This window comes from Phaethon aethereus, assembly GCF_964289735.1.
Source record: "Phaethon aethereus genome assembly, chromosome: 3".
Taxonomy (NCBI): domain Eukaryota; kingdom Metazoa; phylum Chordata; class Aves; order Phaethontiformes; family Phaethontidae; genus Phaethon; species Phaethon aethereus.
The window spans coordinates 34,129,807-34,150,114 of record NC_138576.1 but is presented as its reverse complement, the minus strand read 5'-3'; the positions used below and the strand labels follow the sequence as shown (position 1 = coordinate 34,150,114).

At 41.9% G+C, this 20,308-nt stretch overlaps 1 protein-coding gene across 1 annotated transcript; it reads right to left on the bottom strand.

The window, feature by feature from the left end:
- Positions 1–12,602: 12,602 nt before the first annotated feature.
- SDHAF4 (succinate dehydrogenase complex assembly factor 4) lies at positions 12,603–18,071 on the bottom strand (the record flags this gene model as incomplete). Its single annotated transcript, XM_081997939.1, has 3 exons — positions 12,603–12,712; positions 15,386–15,538; positions 18,032–18,071. 3 exons carry the CDS (start codon positions 18,069–18,071, stop codon positions 12,603–12,605), a joined length of 303 nt encoding a protein of 100 aa, XP_081854065.1.
- Between the last annotated feature and the right edge of the window lie 2,237 nt (positions 18,072–20,308).

Genomic DNA, 20,308 nt, shown 5'->3' with positions numbered 1-20,308 from the left:
TGATTGTAGTCAGAGATAGCATTTTTGTCTGGATGAAATGGGTCTAATCCAATACAGGCAGACCCAAGTCTGCTTTTGGCCAAGTCATTCCAGCTCTGAGGGCTTAGTTTCTCCATATAATGTACTGGCCTCCTTTTAAAGTGATTTCAGATTTACAGAGGTGAGGTGCTGCTAAAGAGCATTTTATTATCAAGTCCTGCATCCCTGGATCCTGGATTAATGTGACGGCATTTGCCTTGTGCTTGTTTGTTCTTTCTGAAAGATCTGTCTGCTTTGTATTTATTTTTAGAAGATGGCATGGTTTTTGAGGTTCAAGGAAACAGTTGCTTCCTGCACTTGAGTGCGGCTGTCTCACTTTATTGACCCTTTACGGCATCAAGCTGTCTCAGATACAGGGGAGTTTCTGGCATGACTCACCCTGGAATCACAACTCCTGAGAATATGCATCAGGGGAGCGGAGTTGGAAGGTAAGCGGGTTTTCCCACTTCTGATCCCATTTCTGGCTGAGGCTGAAATACCCCATATGTCTTATATTCCATATCTCTTAAGCTGAAAACTAGTACCCTTGATGTACCTAATTCACAAACCAGTTTGGGGGCATTAGAAAAACAGCCTGATGCATATGTCAAGATTACTTTGTCTGTAAGAAATACTACAAGAGCCATCAATATGAGAAATAACAGATGATAGAAAAATGCTACTACTCCCTGATGATGCGTGGACAGTTTGGCCAGCTCAGGCAGAGGATCTACAGCAAGAGGCTTCCCGAGTCCCCAGTGCTCTGAGGAAGATAGCTGGGAGGAGGCTACAGGACCCTGAGCTACAGCTAAAGCCAGTTTGCCACCAGCAATATTCATGAAGTTTGACAAGTTCTTGCCCCTCAGAAAACCAGGGTGAAGACTGCAGTGCCTGCAGAGCTGCTCTCCAGCTGAGAGGTGCCAGTTGGTGGGTACCAGCTGGGCTTGAAAACACATGCACTGGGTGCTAGAGCTGTAGCTGTGGCCCTTGCATATGTGGAGGTACAGCCTTCTGTTTTAGTCCTAAAGCTGCTGTCTTTCACCTGTGGTCAGAACCAAAAGGTCGTATTTTCTGCTATGGAAAAGCCCCTTTTTAGTAAACTAAAAACAGACAACAATTTTTTTTTTAAGTATTTTTACTTTTGTTAATACAAATGTGGATGAAGGAAAACATTAAAAAATATATCAGATGAAATCTGCGTGGTTGGTAGTGAAGGTTTCTTGCTAGTGAGGAGTTCTACTCTTTTCCTTTACATTTTTGAAAATAAACAACTTCCATAGATGCAATTTGTTTAAATTGTACTTTTAGCATAAACACTCTGAAAAAATATTGACTGTTACTAGAAAAGTGAAAAAAACTTGATAGTAAATTGAAATTAAGATTAAGAAGAAATGGGAATTTCTCTTCCTTCAACTAACCTGATTTTAATGTTAATGAAACCCTGACAAAAAAAGAAATCTGCAGGAAGGGTAAAAACTGAGGAAAAATATTGAGTGTTACAGAAAAGAACTGCTTTAAAGTGGTTAAAAGAGCCAAAGGTGTTGCACAAGCACTGATGAGATTGCTCCTTCCAAGAAGAAGTTTTACTACAGTCACACTTGTTCTGAGGGAGATGCGTAAGAACTGACGAAGTATCCACACACTGCAGACAGTCTGAACATGACACACATGGTTTAGTGCATTAAAATCAGGGGTTTTGCTGGTATTTCCAAGAGGTTACATGCCTGAGGACAGCGTGTGCTTGTTTTTACCTCACTCAGATAGATGCAGTTTGTCAGCCTTCTCCCGTTCCTCTCTCCTCCCGTGTGCTTTGGCAGAGCCCAGTTACGCAGCTTTCTCAGATATGGGCCCCTGTGCTGCATAAAATAGCCCGCAGATGTTGACTGCTAAGGAGTCTGAGAAACAGACTCTTTCCTTCATAAATGAGTTGACCTTCATCTGGCAGAACAGTGTTACCTCGGAATTTGTTGAGCTGTCTCCAGTTGTGCAAACTGTTGTTGATGTTGTCCTGGATGCTTGTGTTCATCATTGATTCTCTCTATGCATTTCAGCTTGCATTGTCTTGTATGTGCAATGAAAATAATCCCTTCTTCCTACTGAGACGGTTTAGATCAATAATTTCTCCAAAAATCCCTTTCTTCTTTGAGGGAGAGGACAGACACGTGTTACTGTAAAAGCCCACAGCGACAGTGTCAGCAGCCTAGAGAGCAGAATGGGACTTCAGCACTTAGTCTTTGCTCTGACGCTTTCTCAGGCTGCACACAGTATCCACATTTCTTTGCCTTTAAAAATATCTCAGATTGGCATCCGAGAGTATTAATACCTGTACACTTCTTTAGAGAGGTAAACTATGTGAATATATCACATTTGAGTTGATTCTTACTCAAGAAGTATGACTTGACGCATAGTGGTATGCGTACAAGTGTATTTCCAAAGAAATTTTTAATTACTGTTGTCCTCTTCAGACCCTAATTCCTTACTCCATGCAGTAACTGGCACTCCCCACCATCAGCCAACTATAATAAATTCATTCACACATACAGACTTCATTGCTCTTGCACTCTTCAGGGTTTTTCTTGTTCTTAAATACACTTCAGCTATAGCTGACGTGATTTAGTTCATGTGACACAGCCCTCTGAGAACTGTTGACCATAAACTGAGAGAACATTGATTACCGAGTATTAGGCTCTAAGTATTTTCCAGATTCTTCCCCTTGTTTACTGATGATGCAAAGGAATGTGCCAGTTCTGTGACAGTTGCAGAACAGCAATACAGCCTAAAAGTAGAAGACTAAACACCACGAGGTACAGAAGCTGCACAAGCCTCAGGTGGATAAGAAGAGTAAGAACTACTCCACTCCACTCCGCTCTGGTGAGACCCCACCTGGAGTCCTGCGTCCAGCTCTGGAGCCCTCAGCACAGAAAAGACATGGACTTGGAGCGCGTCATGAGATGGAACACCTCTCCTCTGAGGACAGGCTGAGAGAGTTGGGGTTGTTCAGCCTGGAGAAGAGAAGGCTCCGGGGAGACCTTCTTGCAGCCTTCCAGTACTTCAAGGGGGCTTCTAAGAAAGATGGGGACAGACATTTTAGCAGGGCCTGTTGCAATAGGACAAGGGTAATGGTTTTAAACTAATAGAAGGCAGATTTAGACTAGACATAAAGAAGAAATTTTTTCCAAAGGAGGATGGTGAAATGCTGGCAGAAGTTGCCCAGAGAGGTGGTAGATGCCCCATGCCTGGAACCATTCCAGGTCAGGTTGGATGGGGCTCTGAGCCTGATCTAGTTGGAGATGTACCTGCTCATTGCAGGGGTGTTGGACTAGATGACCTTTAATGGTCCTTTCCAACCCAAACTATTCTGTGATTCTAACTACGGACCATTAATTGGCTGGGAATTGTTTTTTAATGTCAGGGATACAGCAAACTGTGCATACCTGGGGAGAAACCAAGAATGATGGAGTGCTCCAACCTCTTCTTTTCACACATGCAATTAGAGGGTGGGATACAGATCACGGAAACTGGATGCTGTTCATATTAGAACTTCATGTGGAAATAAAAGTCATAAAAATAACATATGTGAATGGGACTGAATGCCGTATGAATAGGGAAAAGCAAGGATTCACCTTTGAGTGTAAATTTTGAAAATGGAACTAAGCAAAAGACTGAGAGGTTTCTCCACTGAGAAATATAACTGCATCTGACAGCATTTTGATTTTTTTTCTCCCATTACTCTAAAAGCATAATGATGTCATTACTACAAATGAGAAATACCCGACATGCCTTCTTGTGGGTTCAGTTGAATATTTGCAGTGAGGGAAAAAAAAATCTTTATTCGCATTGCATTCAGTCTCACATAAATTAAAGTCTGTAGAAATCTTACAGTTGATCTGGTCTCTAGTGTCTTAAATTTATTCTCTGTATGACTTTCTTTAATGATGTTCATCTTTTTATTGACTATCTTTTGCCACTTAGGAAACACTACGAGTCCTCTTTACTAATCAGACTATTAAAAAATCACCTGTAAGAAAAAATTCCAAAGGAGAAGCTGATCAAATGCTCCTTAAATTGTTTCCAAAGCTAATATATTAATTTGTATATTAGCTCTGTCTCTTGCCAATTTATTTTGTGTACAAGACCTCGGCCTGCTTGCAAAACAGACTGGGCACGAACGAGAACTATACTGAAAAACTACATTTGTTTAGAAGTTAAACTGTAAGACCATGGTAAGAGATGATGGAAGACAGAAACAGAAAATGCGCCCACTGCTGGTTGTCCCACAGTGCCTGTTACAGACTTCTACCAAAGCACTTGGTGATATTTCTATCAAATGAAGGATACGGGCCTAGAAGGATTTGGGGTATAGTTCCAGCAGACAGTTCTTTGGCAGTTTGGTGTGTCCCATCAGGATTCCTCTTTCATGACCGCAAAAAAATGTGCATTTGCTAAACAGCTTCTCAGTAGTGGAGATGAGACATCAGTATTTGCTTTTTATGTCAGTCTTGATCTGCCTGTAACTTCTTCAGTTTTCAAAATTATATAAAATACTTATAAACTAATCAAACTCTAGAAGAAACACTATTAGCTGTAGTTTTACTACATAAAATATTATAATTGTTATCTGTCAAGTTTTGATGCATTGTCAAATGGTTTGAGGAAGTGCCAGCCTCCCCCACAGGGATGAAAGCTGCAAACACTTCTGTATTAGGGGGATATATATGTGAATAAGGTTATGCAAATGTATATAGATACCCACATTCTAGAAATGGTTACAATTTTCCATTTCAGCTCTGTGTGGGAGGCACACAGGAATGGAATTCAGGAACGGAAGGAAGGACTCCTTTGTTTGCTGGGATTCGGGGTCCAGCCCCTGCAGCAGTTGAGCCCAGGCCTGCTGCCAGTTCGGATGGGAAAACCTACTCCTGCCTCCCCCAAGGTTAGCCCATGTGCTGCTGCAAGTGCATGTGGAGCTCCACGCCACGCACCCAGGGCAGGCAGCAGAGGGGCTGCTACAGCATTCCCTTGGGGAGTGGTTGTGGCCCCTTCCCGGGCATCCACCTCTCCCTGCTCAGGTGCCAATCTGCCCCAGCACAATTAAGCTGCCATTGGTGGCAACAATCAAAAAGCTCTTTTTCTCTTCAGCCCCAAAGTATATGAGGCTGTGGGCTAGAAAACAGACAAAATGAGGCATTTTAAGACACAAGTATTGCAATATATACAATATGTAACAACTGGTTAGTAATACACACACAGAGGGTTACCTCAGATAGGTATAGTGACACAGCACAATACTGTAATGCTCCAAACATCTCATTCTCCCCCCTTATTTTCAATAATATGGGGAAATGAAATACTTTTTCTTTCCTTGCCTCCCTGTACTGTTGTGCTTTCTGGCTTCTTGCAAAGCACCATAATAGCTGTGCAAATCCTGCTTGGAGCATTCCATTTTCCCTCCTCGCGCAGGGTTTGCGGAGCACAGCAGGCCTCTGTGATACAGCTGGTATTACCCACACTTCACTACAAACACTTTTACAGGAAGGACCATCTGGTTGTCAGCTGCCCAAATGGGCATTTCCCTGCCCTCCTCCACCTGTTCAGTGTATAATTCAGCCTCTCCCTGCCAGGTGCTCTCCCATCAGAGGCCTTCCCAAATGAGAGGATGAGAGGATGCAGCACATCTCCCGAAACAGTGGCGGGTACAGACACTTCTTTGAGATCTCTGTTCTTAAGGAGGAGTTAATCCCAGCTTATCTTCAAAATGGAGGCAATGTAGAGGACCAGAAGGTAACTGCTTGGCTCAGAGATCAACCTCATGCTATTCCAAGCAACTGCATCGGTGCTCAAATGGAAAGGTCAAGTCTGGCATCTGAGCTGACATCACGCACAGCAGGCATGCGCATCACTGATGATGTCACTATGTTCTGGGAAGCCCATTTACCCAAAGCTCTATGCCATTTAAGAGATGTTTCTATCCACAGTCATCCACAGGTGAGCCAATAATGTACCTGCCAGTCAGATCTGTACTACCTTAGCACCGGGTTGCTCTGTGCAAACTAAGTCATCAACCTGTAAAAATCACCCCCGTGGCTTGTTTGGGGACTGCCTCGACGTACCCGAACGTCAGCGCTGGACAGACCACACTACAGCTGCATGTTCTGTGAAACATTTAATAATGTGACTGTAACAGCTAAGCCACCTTCAACAATGCCCAATTAAAGGATGCCTTAAAATAAGTTTGGGTTTATGTTTAAAACTTTCAGGGAGACTGGTGCCTGTGGTTGAAGGCATCTCTTTCTCCCTCTTTGCATGCCTGACTTCCCACAAGAGCTACATTTTATTAGAATAACAAATCTGAATGTGATACTCAGATGCAGCTCCGGGATGGAGGAGTTCCAGTCCACAGGGATTTAAAAATCTCTTTAATTTGACTGTCAAAAAGATCTTCACGTACAAAATATAAATTGTCGAAAGATTTCCTTCAGTGAAAGGAGGGAGAGGGAGAAATATCTGCAATTTGTGATTAATTTTTGTCAAGTATCCTGTTACTACTCTAAAGTAACTAGGGGTACCTATCAAAAAATGGCTCCAAGGATGGCAAAGATTAAAAGCAGGATTGAACAATATGCAGTTTAATAATAAAATAGCTGTAGCTGTCATTACCAGGCAGAAAAAATGACATCACCATATACAGGGAGGGTGAAACAATATGCCTGCCAGACCAAACAGTTACCTGTCATTATACTGCAGTCCTATCTCAAGAAGAACATCTGGAAAAAAATCTGTCAAAAGATCACACATACATACTGTAGAACTTGCCAGTGAAGGCCCTGGGGAGAAAAATAGGCTAAAAGCAGGACGTTCCCTCAGCTCAACAACATTTGCTCACGTTATCTTCTAGGAGACGGTGAAATTTCCCCCAGCTTTCAAATGGCAACTGGAAACACTCATCCTTTGTTCTTCAGCCTCTCATGAGGAAGTCACACAGACTAAGGGTTTGCTGAGCAAATATATTAATTTTTTTCTAGTCAGTTTTAATCTTGATATTGGATCCCTCTCTTTCAGCAGCACATCAGATGAAGACTTAGCTTGATGCACTTCATCCTTTCTTTATTAGGTAAAAAACCCCCCACAAATTCCTAGGTTTGAGATACTTGCTGTCACCTGGCTATAAATATATCCAGCGTTACCCTCCTGGCTAGATCCTGCTTTAGGCATTTGTTTGGGAGGTGGACAGGCAGAAGGAATTTAAAGTCTTCGCTTGAGCCTTCTTCCTCTCGTTTTAAGGGAAGCAAACTCCCCTTTACAAGGTGCCCAAGAGCTGCCCTGAATGCCCCCTTCCCTGCCAGCAGCGTCTGAGAAGGGCACAAGCAGCAAAAGGACTGCAGGTCCCGTGCCTCACTGCAACCCACCCTCTGAGAAGGAAGCGAGTAGCTCACACCTCATATTCACTGATATCCTGGCTTCTCTGCTGCCACCACCACAAAGCTGATGTGTTCAACTTCATCTATCTAATGGTATCTTGCTTAGGGCAGCTATTTAGGTAGCCCTTAGTTAATGCAGAGGGCACACTTAAAACTTCCTCCCAGTCACCATCTGTAACGAAGAATTCATCTCCCTGTTCTAAGACTGACTGCTTTTTCAAGGCACCTCCCTCCACTGCAACTAATTAAGAAGCAAGCACAGATGGCTAGATAAGTCACTTAAAGCAGCTGATTCGGTCTAAGTAACAGTTCAGTACCTGCCTTCTAGAACTAACCTGACCACCAGTTCACTTTACAACTCACCTAATTTTATCAGACTACCATTCAAAAATTACAACCGTGTTTTGATGCCCAGCTATGTCATAAATTAATTTGTTAAGTAAGGACCTTAAAGAGCTTCTTTGAAGACTCTCATCCTAAAAATGGCAACATTAAAATATGTGATATTTTTACAGGCCCAAGACTATAGCTGACTGGGAGACTTAATGCCTGGAAAATGCATGTCAAAGTCTTACTGCTGTGAGCTTTAATTGCCACTTTTGATGTCCTTTGAGGGAAAGAAGAAAGAAGAAAAATGCAGAGATTCTGAATATTTCCAAAGAAAATATATATGGCCAAAGTTACTCATCAGCATAGTTTCCAAAGGATAGGAGGCCAGTATCTGCGCTGCCCCATGACTTCCAACAGCCAGCAAGTGACTTCTACCTATTCTGAAAAGGTGTCAAGGAGAGGAAGAGTTTCCAAGGTAATTAAGTTCTTGCAAGCTCTGTGAAAATCAATGGCTGGGAAAAAGAAAGAGGTTCAAATAATGCCCTTGGGGGGAAAGATGGGCAGAAAGATGCCTTGTCTCTTGCCTGGTGGAGATAATGTCAATCAACAAGGGAAAATGGTACAAGAAACTGATTGGTAGGAGGTGTAAGACACAGGAAACAGGTCTTCATTAGTTCCACTCTTCACAGCACTTGTTTTAGGGTGAACTCTTTTCTCAGGCTTTACCAAAACCTGATTTTATAATTACGATTCGATTGTGTACTGTGCTGCCCTTTGTGCAACTGCAGTCTTTGGGAAGACTACACATGACTACCCCCTACCACTGGTTACCAGGGTGTAAGAGGGAGCACGGCCATATCGATACCAGAATGCAGACTGCACATCTTGGCTGGTCTGACATGAAGGACCAACCACCAGCTAAGCAGACCTACTTTCACATTGCACATTATAAAAGCATGAAAGCGTCCACAAATTTTTATAGGTTTGGATCACCATCAGCACACAGAAATTCATCTCAAATCATTTCCTTATGCTTTGATATGCCTGATGCTATGCTAGTGACTGATGAACAATTATAAAACCCACAGAACTTCCAACCCTCTCTGTTACAAATGCATAGGCAGTTTTGCTATTTTCCTGACACTTCAGAACAAGGTGTTGTGGTCCTTTTTAAATAGCAAAATCAAAATAAGCGTAATAAACAGATGGGTAACATGTCTGTCCCTACAGACCAGTGGAATTTGTGATCATTTATTGCAGTCAACTGATAAAGTAGTAAAGTTTTACAACAACGTTCTACAGTCCTTTATAAACGTCTGCTACCATAAATGGTAATTTTATTCTGATTCAACTATATAATAAAACTTGCGCTTTAACTTAGTAAAATCAGCACTGAAATACATACTTTTCAAACCAGGCAATATGTAACAAACATTTTTTTTAACTGTAGAGTGCAACTTTAAAAATTTTGTAATAAAGTAATTACAGAGCACTTCCTTCAAACAATATAGGCTTCATAATTTTAAGTGTAACAAATGTGTCTATACAAAGTAGCAGAAACAAGTTTAAAAAAGAAAACCTGCTGCAGAAAGGCAACATACAGCTTTTTAGTAAAGAAAACAAAACGGAACAGCAAGAATCCTCAGTACTACAAGAATTTACTTACACAAGCAGAACAATTCTCTTTTGTCTCCCAGAAATTTAACAGAAAATGGATACAACCTCTGCTGCTTTACACTGCTACACTAACAAAAAGAGCTACAAAAATAGGTTCCATCAGTATTTATGACAACAACATACCTGTGGCTAAGGTAATGGCTAATGCCACAAGCCATCACTTTACCCTAATGCTGTATCCCAGTGAACTGCTAATATTAATCATCTGGGAAGAACAGGAAGACAGCACTGAAAAAGTGCTGAAGTCTTTCTCTCCTAACTGCAGGCACTGCAAGAAAACAAACCAGAAATGATCAGTTATGCCCTGCAAGATCATTGTATTGGTTGTTGTATTCAAACAATGACTTGGTTTTGACAGATACAAGCGATTTTACAGCACCACAGGATGTTATTTTGGACTTACTGGTACCGGAGCCCAGGACTCCTCTTTTTGGTAAGTGCCGAATTGGCAGACCACACAGAGGGCCCCTTGGCATTTGCTTTTTGGCTCTTGGGTGTTACTTTTCCCAAATGTTCAGTTTTTTATCTCTTATTGACACATTCCCTAAGAAAATTAAGCAAATGGTGGTTACTAGCACTGGTGTGGGAGCTGGTAAAAAGGGCCTGAAGCTCCTCAACACTGAAGTGGTATCCTCCATTTCCTGAGTGCCAACACTGGTTACCAAGAGCATTTTTATTTTTTCAAAGCAAGCAAAATTCCTGCCTTTGTGAGGCACTCCGTCCTGTTGGTACAGATAGCACCCTCAGAAGCAGCATCCAAATCCAGGTGCTCCATGGAAGCGGGCAGGGAGTGCCTCGGACTCACCTGAGCTGCAGCAAAAATGACTGCCTGTGGCTCCGACAGTGACAGTCGACACATGCAGGACAGCAGACATGCAGGGGCCTGGACAGCACTCGGGTCAGCCCTTAATCACAGAGCAGAGGGAGACTGAAAAGAACTAACTGAAACGTAAAGAAAACCATGGAAAAGCGAGACCAGTTCTTCATATGCTAAATGAAAACGGCCCAAGCTCTGCAGACAGGGAAGACTACAGCTGTAGTCAATGCTGAATGGAAAATTAGGAATGCTGAGAAGTGGAACTAAGTAAACGTTCACAGAGCGTGTGCTGGGAAGGGTAAAACCTGGTAAAAGAAGATAACGAACTGATGCAACAATCCATGGATAAGGAGATCAAGATTTTGAATTCAGAAGGACCTGCAGTAGTGTTACTGCCTCTTTGCTAATTAGTCTTAATTAGCCTATTAATAACAATGCAGAAAAGGCAGAAGTTTCCAATTAGAATTTCTGCTTCCTATTGGAAAAGGTGGTATATTGGGTGAAGTATTTTCCAACCCACTAGCAACAGAAGAGGCAAAGCATTACCAGAAATAAGCATTTTAATGAACATGAAGCATGTATTAAAACCAGCGTATCTTAAGGTAACTGAAAATTTCAATAGATTTTCGGAAAACATACTGTTGCACTACAGAAGGGCAATTAGAATCAATCAAGTATAAATACAGACTAATTTTCCAATATCCAAACCATGCTGCAGAATTTAAATTTATAGGATTAAAAGTTCAAAATGAAATTACCACTAGTTAACATCTTTTATGAAAAACAGGCTTTAGTAAACCTCAGTTTGCTGCTCTTCACTGAGGTACTTGGGTTGATAAACCCAACTGAACAGACCTAATACTTTTGTAGGGCATCATGGAAGTAAGTCAAATATCTTAACACACAACTAGCACGATACTAGGTCAAGATCCACGCTGGGTGTACAAACTGGCAGGTTTCAAAGAGGAACTTCCCACTAGCTACAAGTCGGGCAAGTTTTAGGGAGGTTGTAGAGAGATTTGTGATAGGACTAACATGCTTTGATGCTCTAATAAAAATCATGCAAATGGCAAAGCTGGGCAAAGAGATGCATTCTTACACAGAGTAATACAAAACAACAGAAATCATGAAGTAAAGCTGACTTTCATTCAGACCACTGTAGTGCTGTGGTAAAAGCAGCTAATAGGAATTGGGAATATATAAGCTGGAGCATATAAAGTAAAAGAAAAATCAGCAGAACACTATAAAGGAAACACGAAGGGATGAAGAAAACATTTACAGTTGAAGACTAGAGAAGATCTGTTTGTTTAGGCTAGCGAAAAGAACTCCCAGAGAAATAAGTAGAGCATATGTTCACACATTTAATAATGACAGCTTATTCTTATTAATAAAGTACCCACACAAGTGGTGGATTTGCAGTCTACTACAGTATTTACAACTAGGCGCATTCTTGAATGAAGAACTGAGCTCAGTCTGACTGAAAGATATTTCATTCAATGCCAGATAACTTTAAGACCTGCAATATTAGATCATCTAATGTAACTAGTCTCCTTTCACCATAAACTATCAGAAAGTAATGTTATTTTTCCCTAAGCAGCATTTAGCCAGTTTTCAGAGACATCTCAGTTTCTCAATGAAAAAGATAATGCAAATAGCATGTAATAAGCTAGGTTATAAAGAACAGTGTTCTAAAGCCACACATAGAGCACCCCTACACTACTTGCAATCACCAGCTGACCCTCTAGGAACAAAAACTCCACTTCCATCATGCCATTTACAGCCTGTCAGTCTGAGAGGAGATAAAACGAGTTTCTGTCGCCTCTGCATAAACAGGGAAGAAACCCCAGCCTACTCTAAGGGAGACAGAGGGGATGGTTCTGGATTAAGGGGGCCTTTACCAAGGAACCACTGTGCTAAATGCCGACAGCAGCCAAGTACCAATCTCCTCGGAGGTGACAGTGCTTTTGGTGAATGGTATCTAGGTTCATGACTGCGAAGCTCTTGCAGCACTTTAAAGACACTACATAAACGTTTTAATACATCAAGAAATCCAAGCCCCTACACATCTCGGTGAGATCCTGACTACCAATTTCACGTCACTACACTTGCATTTATACTTGCATAGTGTAAACAGCATTATAGATCAGGTGTACACTGAACAAACAGCAGCTCCAAAATTTGAGTTACACTATCATGTTTATTTACATAATATCTCTCAGAAAATTCATCACAAGCACGACTGAAACAAGAAGCTTCACAGCAAATCCAGGCGAGATTTTTCTGTACATTATATTTTTCAACAACTAGAAATACTTTATTAGCAGTACAGATACATTTATACATTAAAAGTCTATACAACGTCCTTTTCTCTCCCAATCTCCAAAACGTGTAGGTTCAGGGCCTTTAGGTCCACCCCTCTCTTTTGTAGCAGGATTGATTCCATCAGGGAATTCTAAAACGACAGGGAAAGTTCATTAAAATGCCTGTAATGTTGACAAATACAAAGATCTCACCATCTACGATGTTTGCCTTTTAGTTTAATTTTCAAATACAAAATCAATTCTCTTTTGTTTCTAAAGGCAACCTTGGGTTAAACACGTCCCAGAGTTACGTAACAGCAGTTTCAGTGAGTTTTGCAAATGAAAAAGCAACTCAATGTCCAAAGGCACTAAAGCACCACAGTTTCTTGTGAACTCACAGCAAGAACTTGTGTCATGTAAGTACGCTGCACACATGTTCACTACAGCTAAAACACCAGGTCAATTTCTGTGTTTGTTTAGGTCTCTCACTTTAAGTACTCAGGTTTTAATTTCAGCTTTAATTTTAGACAAGATTTTATAGTTATTCTTGTATTTAAAGCACCATGTTTTCATGGATGCTGGTATGTTTTACAAGAAATAGCATGTTGGTGTTCATCAACACCAGACTAGATACCTCAGTCACAGGAGGTACTATAAAATCCTGAATAGCTAAACTGGACTTTTTACCTTCTAAAACTCAACCTAAGCTCGCTGCTGACCCAAGTCACTGCGATGCCCTTTCAAGAGAGGGAGACTCTTCATAAATAGGTATGAATGGGACTTTCCAATCCCTCTGCTAAGCTTACATGTTAGCAGTGCTTCTATTCCCAGCACTCTACTAGCTTATGCCACACAAACACCACGGAGCTTCCTGCACCTCACAGTTGACATCCTTATGCTACTCACTGCTCCCTTACTCAGGGCCCTCTCTTAAGTGTAGTAACTCAGGCCATCCATGCTGCACAGTGGCCATCCCATTAGGCATCACCAAGCCACGAAGTACTTTTTGGCACAGCACCATGCTAGGCTGAGCATTTTCTCATCCTGCACTAGAGTGCAGGGCTTGCCTGAAGCTCACTATGCCCACACATCCCCTTGCCACGCTGATTCTGCAGAGCCTCCTACATATAGGCATAACTCAGGGCTCTCTCAGTCGTATCCCTAACTTGGCCCTGGTGGGTAACACAAGTAATGAGAAGCAGGGTTGAAAATGAGGAAAGACAACAACAGAGATCCTGGAGAGCAGAGAAAAAGGACAGTGATGGAGGGAGACTCATGTAGCTACAGGCTACAGAGAATGACATATTGGGATACCTGTTTAAAAATTCATGCTGACTAGGATAGGAAATATCAGTCTTTGAGCACCTCTGGCACCACAAGGAGTGCAAATGCATCTAATAATTATTTTGTAGATGTCATCATTCCAATATCCAAGTACTACTGATGTGCTGACAGTGGATGCAGAAGCTCAAAAGATTTCTCTGTGACAGCTACATAGCAGTGGGAATTCAAATGGCCAGCTTAAATTCTGATACTGTTTCCTAATAACCACTGAGGATACAACGGGCAGTCAGCGTTCTAACAAACTATTGTTGGCGTTATATGTAAAAAAATATACAGGTACAACTACATCTAAAGCCAAAAGAAACCTCGAGTCCTGCTCTAAACCTAGAACACCTAAGCAAAAAGCAGAAGATAATAATTATGCATTTCTTTTAAATGAAGCAGTGATGGCATTTATTTTCTTGGGAATAAAAGGACAAGAACTAAATAGCTGCTTACACAGCAATTCCAACTCTGAGTCAGTCATCAAGTGAGTCATGATCTGAAATTGCTTGCGGCCATTTCGGTGACGACACTTTTTTGTCATCTGGATATTCATAGTAATCTACTGATATATTTAAAAACCTTGTCCTAGAGACCTCAAAATAGATAAACACGGGTTATCACTACTGGTAAACAGTAACAGACCAGCACACTATGGTGAATAAGATAAACCATGACTAGCACGTTTACTTAAGGAAGGACAGTTTAATTAAAAAGAGGGAAAAACATATTTTGTCTTTCTCCTGTCTGACACAAAAAGTACTCGTATCTAGCGACTTCAGCAGCAATGTATCTCGTGCCTCAATCTTGCCAGGTTCTCTAAATGCAGCCACTAAGGTCACTGGAAAGCAAGATAATTAGCCGTTCATTAGGTCTCCCTTGATCCCACTGAGTGGCTCAGTAAACTCAACATCTGTTGTTGCTTTCAAAACACTACCTTCCAGCGTAAGAGAAAGACTGACCACAAAATACAACATGAACCAGAAATCTGTCATGGACTAGGAAACAGAACAGGCTTTTTGGATAATAAGTAAGCAGCTGATGCCCTCATGAGTTTAGCACCGCCATTTATAGCTGGGCTATAACAGACCAATACCAGCTACAGTTCTCAGAATCAGGGAGTGGTTTATGCTAGAAGACACCTTTGGCAGACATCCGGCCCCAACCCTGCTCAAAGCAAAACTGTTTTTATGTCAAGGTGTCCAGGCAAATTTGAGTGTCCAGGCAAAATCTCCAAGAAGAGAGAGATCATAAATTCTGTGACTTCTTACAACGTTTGGCCAGCTTGTTTTGAAGATTTTTTTCCCCCTCATGCGCCATTTGCTACAACTTGTGCCCACTACCCTGCCTCTCTTGGCTTTTTTTTCAGAACCATTAAGCTTAGAAAATGATTTGGAATAGTTCTGAATGCCTACCCCTCTCCTCAAACCGACATCAGCACAGCATCTCAGGGTCCTGCCTTTAAAACATGGCTTTCAATTTTGTAAAACATCACTTACTTTCCAGGGGTTCCCTCTCTATACTGGATTCCTCTGGTTCATCAAATCGACCTACTGGTAACTTCGGTTTCTTAAGTGACTGCTTAGCAGGTTGAGATCTTCCGCCTGTCTTAGAGCTGGTGCTCCTCAGAGAGCTGCAAAGGAGCGATGACTCTATCAAACAAATGGACACATGTAGCATAAATGTGAGAGTTTAATACCGAGTAGCTTTACAACTGTTCACGAGCACCTCTGAAAAACCCTCACTACAGAAACTAGGGAGCAGAGGACAGGAAAACAAACTCCAAATATTAGTTTATCATTCAACTCACAAACACCTAAGAAATCAGCACAGGTAATTATTTGTGGCCCTAGAAACATATGCAGGCAGAACCGTGTTAGTTGTGTAACGCAGTTCACATAAACAGTGTATTTTAAACTGCTGAACTTATCTTCACTGTTACCTTCTTGTATTTTAGATTCTAAATAGTAATTATGCTAGCACGGACCAGTACATTCTGTTTTCCTGGAGAAGTCCTAACCTCCCCCAAGAAGCCTACTGATTTCCAGGTCTTGGCTCATTTCCAGCAGCTTTTCAGTCAGAAAAAGCTTCTGCTTTCACAAAAAAGAAGTTTTAAAAGATAAAATGTTGTTCCCTTAGTAACAGGTTTTCCAGAATGTTGGTAGAGAATAGTCGGGCTTCCCTTATCATGGCAAAATAATTCAGCTGGTAGTCAAAAGCAGGACAAACTTTGAGCACATTTAAGTTCAATTATATAACTGCATGCAAATGTTTTAATTAAAAGCATAAGCCTTTTCCTTTTTAAAGTCCTACTGACATTTTTTAAATGCAAATGTAGGAGAAAGTCTATTAATATCCAGACCTAAAGTTATTTCAAGTAGTATAAAAATAGAGGTGCACAAATGTCGTAAGTCATACATAATTCAACAGTCATAACCAAGTAAAAAATTACTTATAAAGATCTCTCAAAATGACTGATATTTTGGCTTTTGGTTAAAAAGCCAAATGTCCACAGTGAGCATAAACTACCCTCTAAAAATACTTCAGCTATGGACACGTGCCTATAGGAGCTCTGACTTTTCTTAAGGAAGATCCAGACAGAAATCCTCCCTGTACCAGACTGGGTGCAAAGCACTTGAAAGAACTATTATTCTACTTTGCTGAAGAGATCATATCAAGAAACCTGCTCAAACAGCATGATTTGACTCATCTATATATACACACCAACCAACAATCCATCTGTATTCCCAGAATCAGCATATTCATTCATCTTAAATTACCACAGCCTTAAGATGAAACCCTACAGTCACATAAACTGTATTATGCCTGCTGACTGTTGCCAACGCCCCAAAGGAATACATTTTTTTTTTAATTTAAGCATGACATAATGGACTATCAACAGTGAAGAATCTAATCCTTCTGCAAACATTAGATCTTTCTACTCCTGCCATGCATCTTATCATTCTTCAGCAAGCTGAAAGAGAAACTAGTTAAAAAATTAAACCCGATATCCTAATTCAAGTTCAGATAAAGTCTGATTAAGATACTGATATGAAACTGATTATCTCAGTCAGCAAAGAAGAGACAAAATCCATTTTCCTGTTTGCTAAACTTGATATTGTTGACTGAAATACACTCTTCTTGACACAGAGGTGGCATAAGTTCAACATTAAGTACCTCTGAAAAAGAGAAGATGAATAATCAACTTTATCAGTCAACCACATTCTACAAACTGGTGTTTGACTCCCTCATTAAGTAGCTGAATTTGAAAAGAACTTGAAAATCCCAAGTCTTAAAGTTGCTGCACAGCCAACACGCAGTGGGAGCTGCGCAGTCATTGGGATGCTCAGAGGATAGAAGCATCAGCCAAATCTTGCCATGAACCTAACGGACAAATAGAGCCTCGGAGGGCCCACAAACATCTAACTATGTTTTTTTTTCCAGCTCTTTTATTAACATATACTGTACTGGTCTGTTTCAGAGATGTTGTATCAATAGGATCACAGAAATCTAAATTTTTGATGGAGAAGGAAGTGACCTGACCTACAGCCCTACAGAGTGGCCTAAGCTGGGCATTGCATGTGAGACATCACTGTTATGCAGGCTCCTTTGTCCTCCAGCCTACGTTCCTCCGTGAACAAATCACCTGAATTTCCTCATATAAAGGGCACAAATCAATAACTTCCAAGGCCACAGTAAGTTCCCTCCAGCTATTCTACAAATATTAAACCACGGCTTAATGTTTTACTACCGTTGTAAAAGTTCGCAGCAACGACAGGGAAATAAAACCTCCGGAACCGATAGCGACGCCTGACAGCAGCAGGTTTGCAATACAGGAGAGAATATTAATATCTAGAGGCAAAAAAACAAAAAAAGGAAACCTGTAGAGAAACGGGGCAGGGGGAGACTGTGGCACCCCAACGCCCCTCACAGAGGCCGTGGGCTGAAGAGGCGGGCGTCACACCGCCCCCTAACACCCGCCGCCATCTTAGGCACTCTTTAGTAACCCCAGTACCGATATTCCCGGCCGATAACCGCCCCCCTCTCCCCCGCTCTTAACTCCTCTACACGAGGAAGGGGAGGAGAGACTAGGAACCCGCTCTGCGGCAAAGCCAGACCCTTCCCGCCCTCCGCCCGCCTCTTACTCGCTGCCCTCGGCGCGCCGCGTAGCAGCCGCAAAGCCATGGCCGCCCTCAGCCACGACGCTGGGGGGGGGGGGGGGCGGCGCCTGCCGGGCAGGCGCCATGCGCATGCACAAACGGCGACAGCTCCCAGGCGGGAGCGGGTGAGCGCGAGCCCCGCCCCAGCTCGCCCGCCCGAAACGGGCGGTGGCTCCAGGTATCGCGGCTTCCACCGGCCTTTAACGACAACGCCATGCCCCCGCGCCGCTCTCTTTGTTACCGACAAACGGAGGTCGAACGGCGCCTTGGGAGCCAAGTTCTTGATGAACGCACCTCCGGGCTTTTGGAAGTGCAAGAGAAATAAGCTGTAACTCCCCTCTTTCCCTCTCCAAACCTGGAGCAAAGGCATCTCTCTTCCACGCAATGAAGAGCAAGGTACAGACCTAGCGTTTGTCCTTATAACCTAAAGGCTGTATAAAGTTACCAGAAGATTATTTAAATATCGTAATCATTTTATTAATTTAATAATAAAACTTATCTCAGTCCTGTACCTCAGCTGGTGCCTTTACTGCACTCGAACAGGCGCTACTCACCCAGGAAGAAAGCAGGAAGAAACTGGGCAAACAAATTCACGTACTGAGCCAGAAGACTTCAGACTACATCTTTTCAGTTTGCCAGTTCACCCAGTTAAAGGTGCTCTTAACACTCTCTATTCTCCCAGTATAAACCTAAGCCTGGGATAAGTAACACCCGGGCTCATGGGGTGGAGCTCCAGTTAATGCTTTGAATATGGCAACATTTGCATTTTGTCACTCTTCAAACATCTCCAGCTAACCTTGTTCTTCCATAAAACAGAATTCAAAACACACTGTCCACAGATGCTAAACTGCAGAATAAACTTTCACTCTACCGTTCATGGAGATCGGAGGCTAAAATAGCATTTTGTGTTCACATCTGAAGAGTTTAAGAAAGCCAATCTCCCTAGTAAATTAACAGCAGCAACACTCCGTCGAGTTTATTGCATTACATCTGGCAATGCCCACACACTGAAGTGATTAAATTTAACTGCCTTCTGTGTGACATTTTCTAATTCAGCTTTTCATAACCTAGTTAATTGGACATTAGAGAGCAAAAATAATGGGAAACCCTTTTCTTTATTTTAACAGCAAGATGCCAGGCCTCTATTCTCTTTGATGTAAAGAGGAATATTGGTGGCTTGCGCCAAAAAAATGCTCTTCTGCCCAAAAGCAGCAAGAAAAAAACATAGCCCAAGTTCAAGAACTTACCATGCATGTGCTCAATACAGTAAAAACTATCACTAAATTCTTACCTTAAAAATACTCATACCAAGATGTCTGCAGGTACCAAGTAACAGTAAGCTCTGTTCCTAAACAGCTTAATACAAATCGCTGAAAAATCATGCTTAAGTGCAATCTCACATGCTAAGGATGAACTAGCAATGTTCTTCCACCTAAAAATAAGTGGAGGTCTTCAAAGCATTTTTTTCCCTTGTTCTTCATTTATTGTATTGCTGTAAAAATGCAAAATTTACATTTTACTCCTGAATTATGTATTTCTAGATCTTGTGAATGAGGAGGTAATAAATCTGAACATTGGAAAACACACATTGCACATGCCACAGGAATTTTCTACTTTGTGACTGAATGCAATATTTTCTTTGTTTTCCTCCCTCTCTTTACTAATCATTTCTCTCAAACAATACTGGATGCTGCTTGGCTTTGCTGTTCTCAAAAAGCAGGGGACAGAAGACTTGGAGCTAGCACAAGCGCTGCAGCAGGTCAATTCAGATCAGCCCGAATGTAAGCTGGCCCTGGGGCCTATCTGGAAAGTACCCCAGGCAGCAAGCAAGTGTGCCGATTCTGCCTAAATGCCTCCTCTTCCTCTTTGATCGTGCCAAGATGCCTGGTTATCCGAACAACGCATCTGGCCAGAGCTGCGCAAGTAAGACTGGCTTGGAGTGAAGGGTGTCTTGTGGTTACAGAGAAAGTTTTCCATCAACGCGCAATTTCTCGGCTCCGCTGCAAAGCCTGTTGATTTCCACAGCAGAACCTGAGCTCTTCCCAATTTGCACACAAAAGTTCAGACACGATCTCATTTTATGCAGTAACTCCTAACAGTATCACCAAGAGCTTTGTGAAATAACAGTAGCAGCCTACTCCCTTCAGGGAACAAGAGACTGGCAGCTTTCTGAAAGAACGTTAAAACCTTAATTTTAATCTCTCATTCTGTAAGCAGCATAATTCTCTTTCAAGCAGCAGTAGGACACCTGCATAAAGGAGA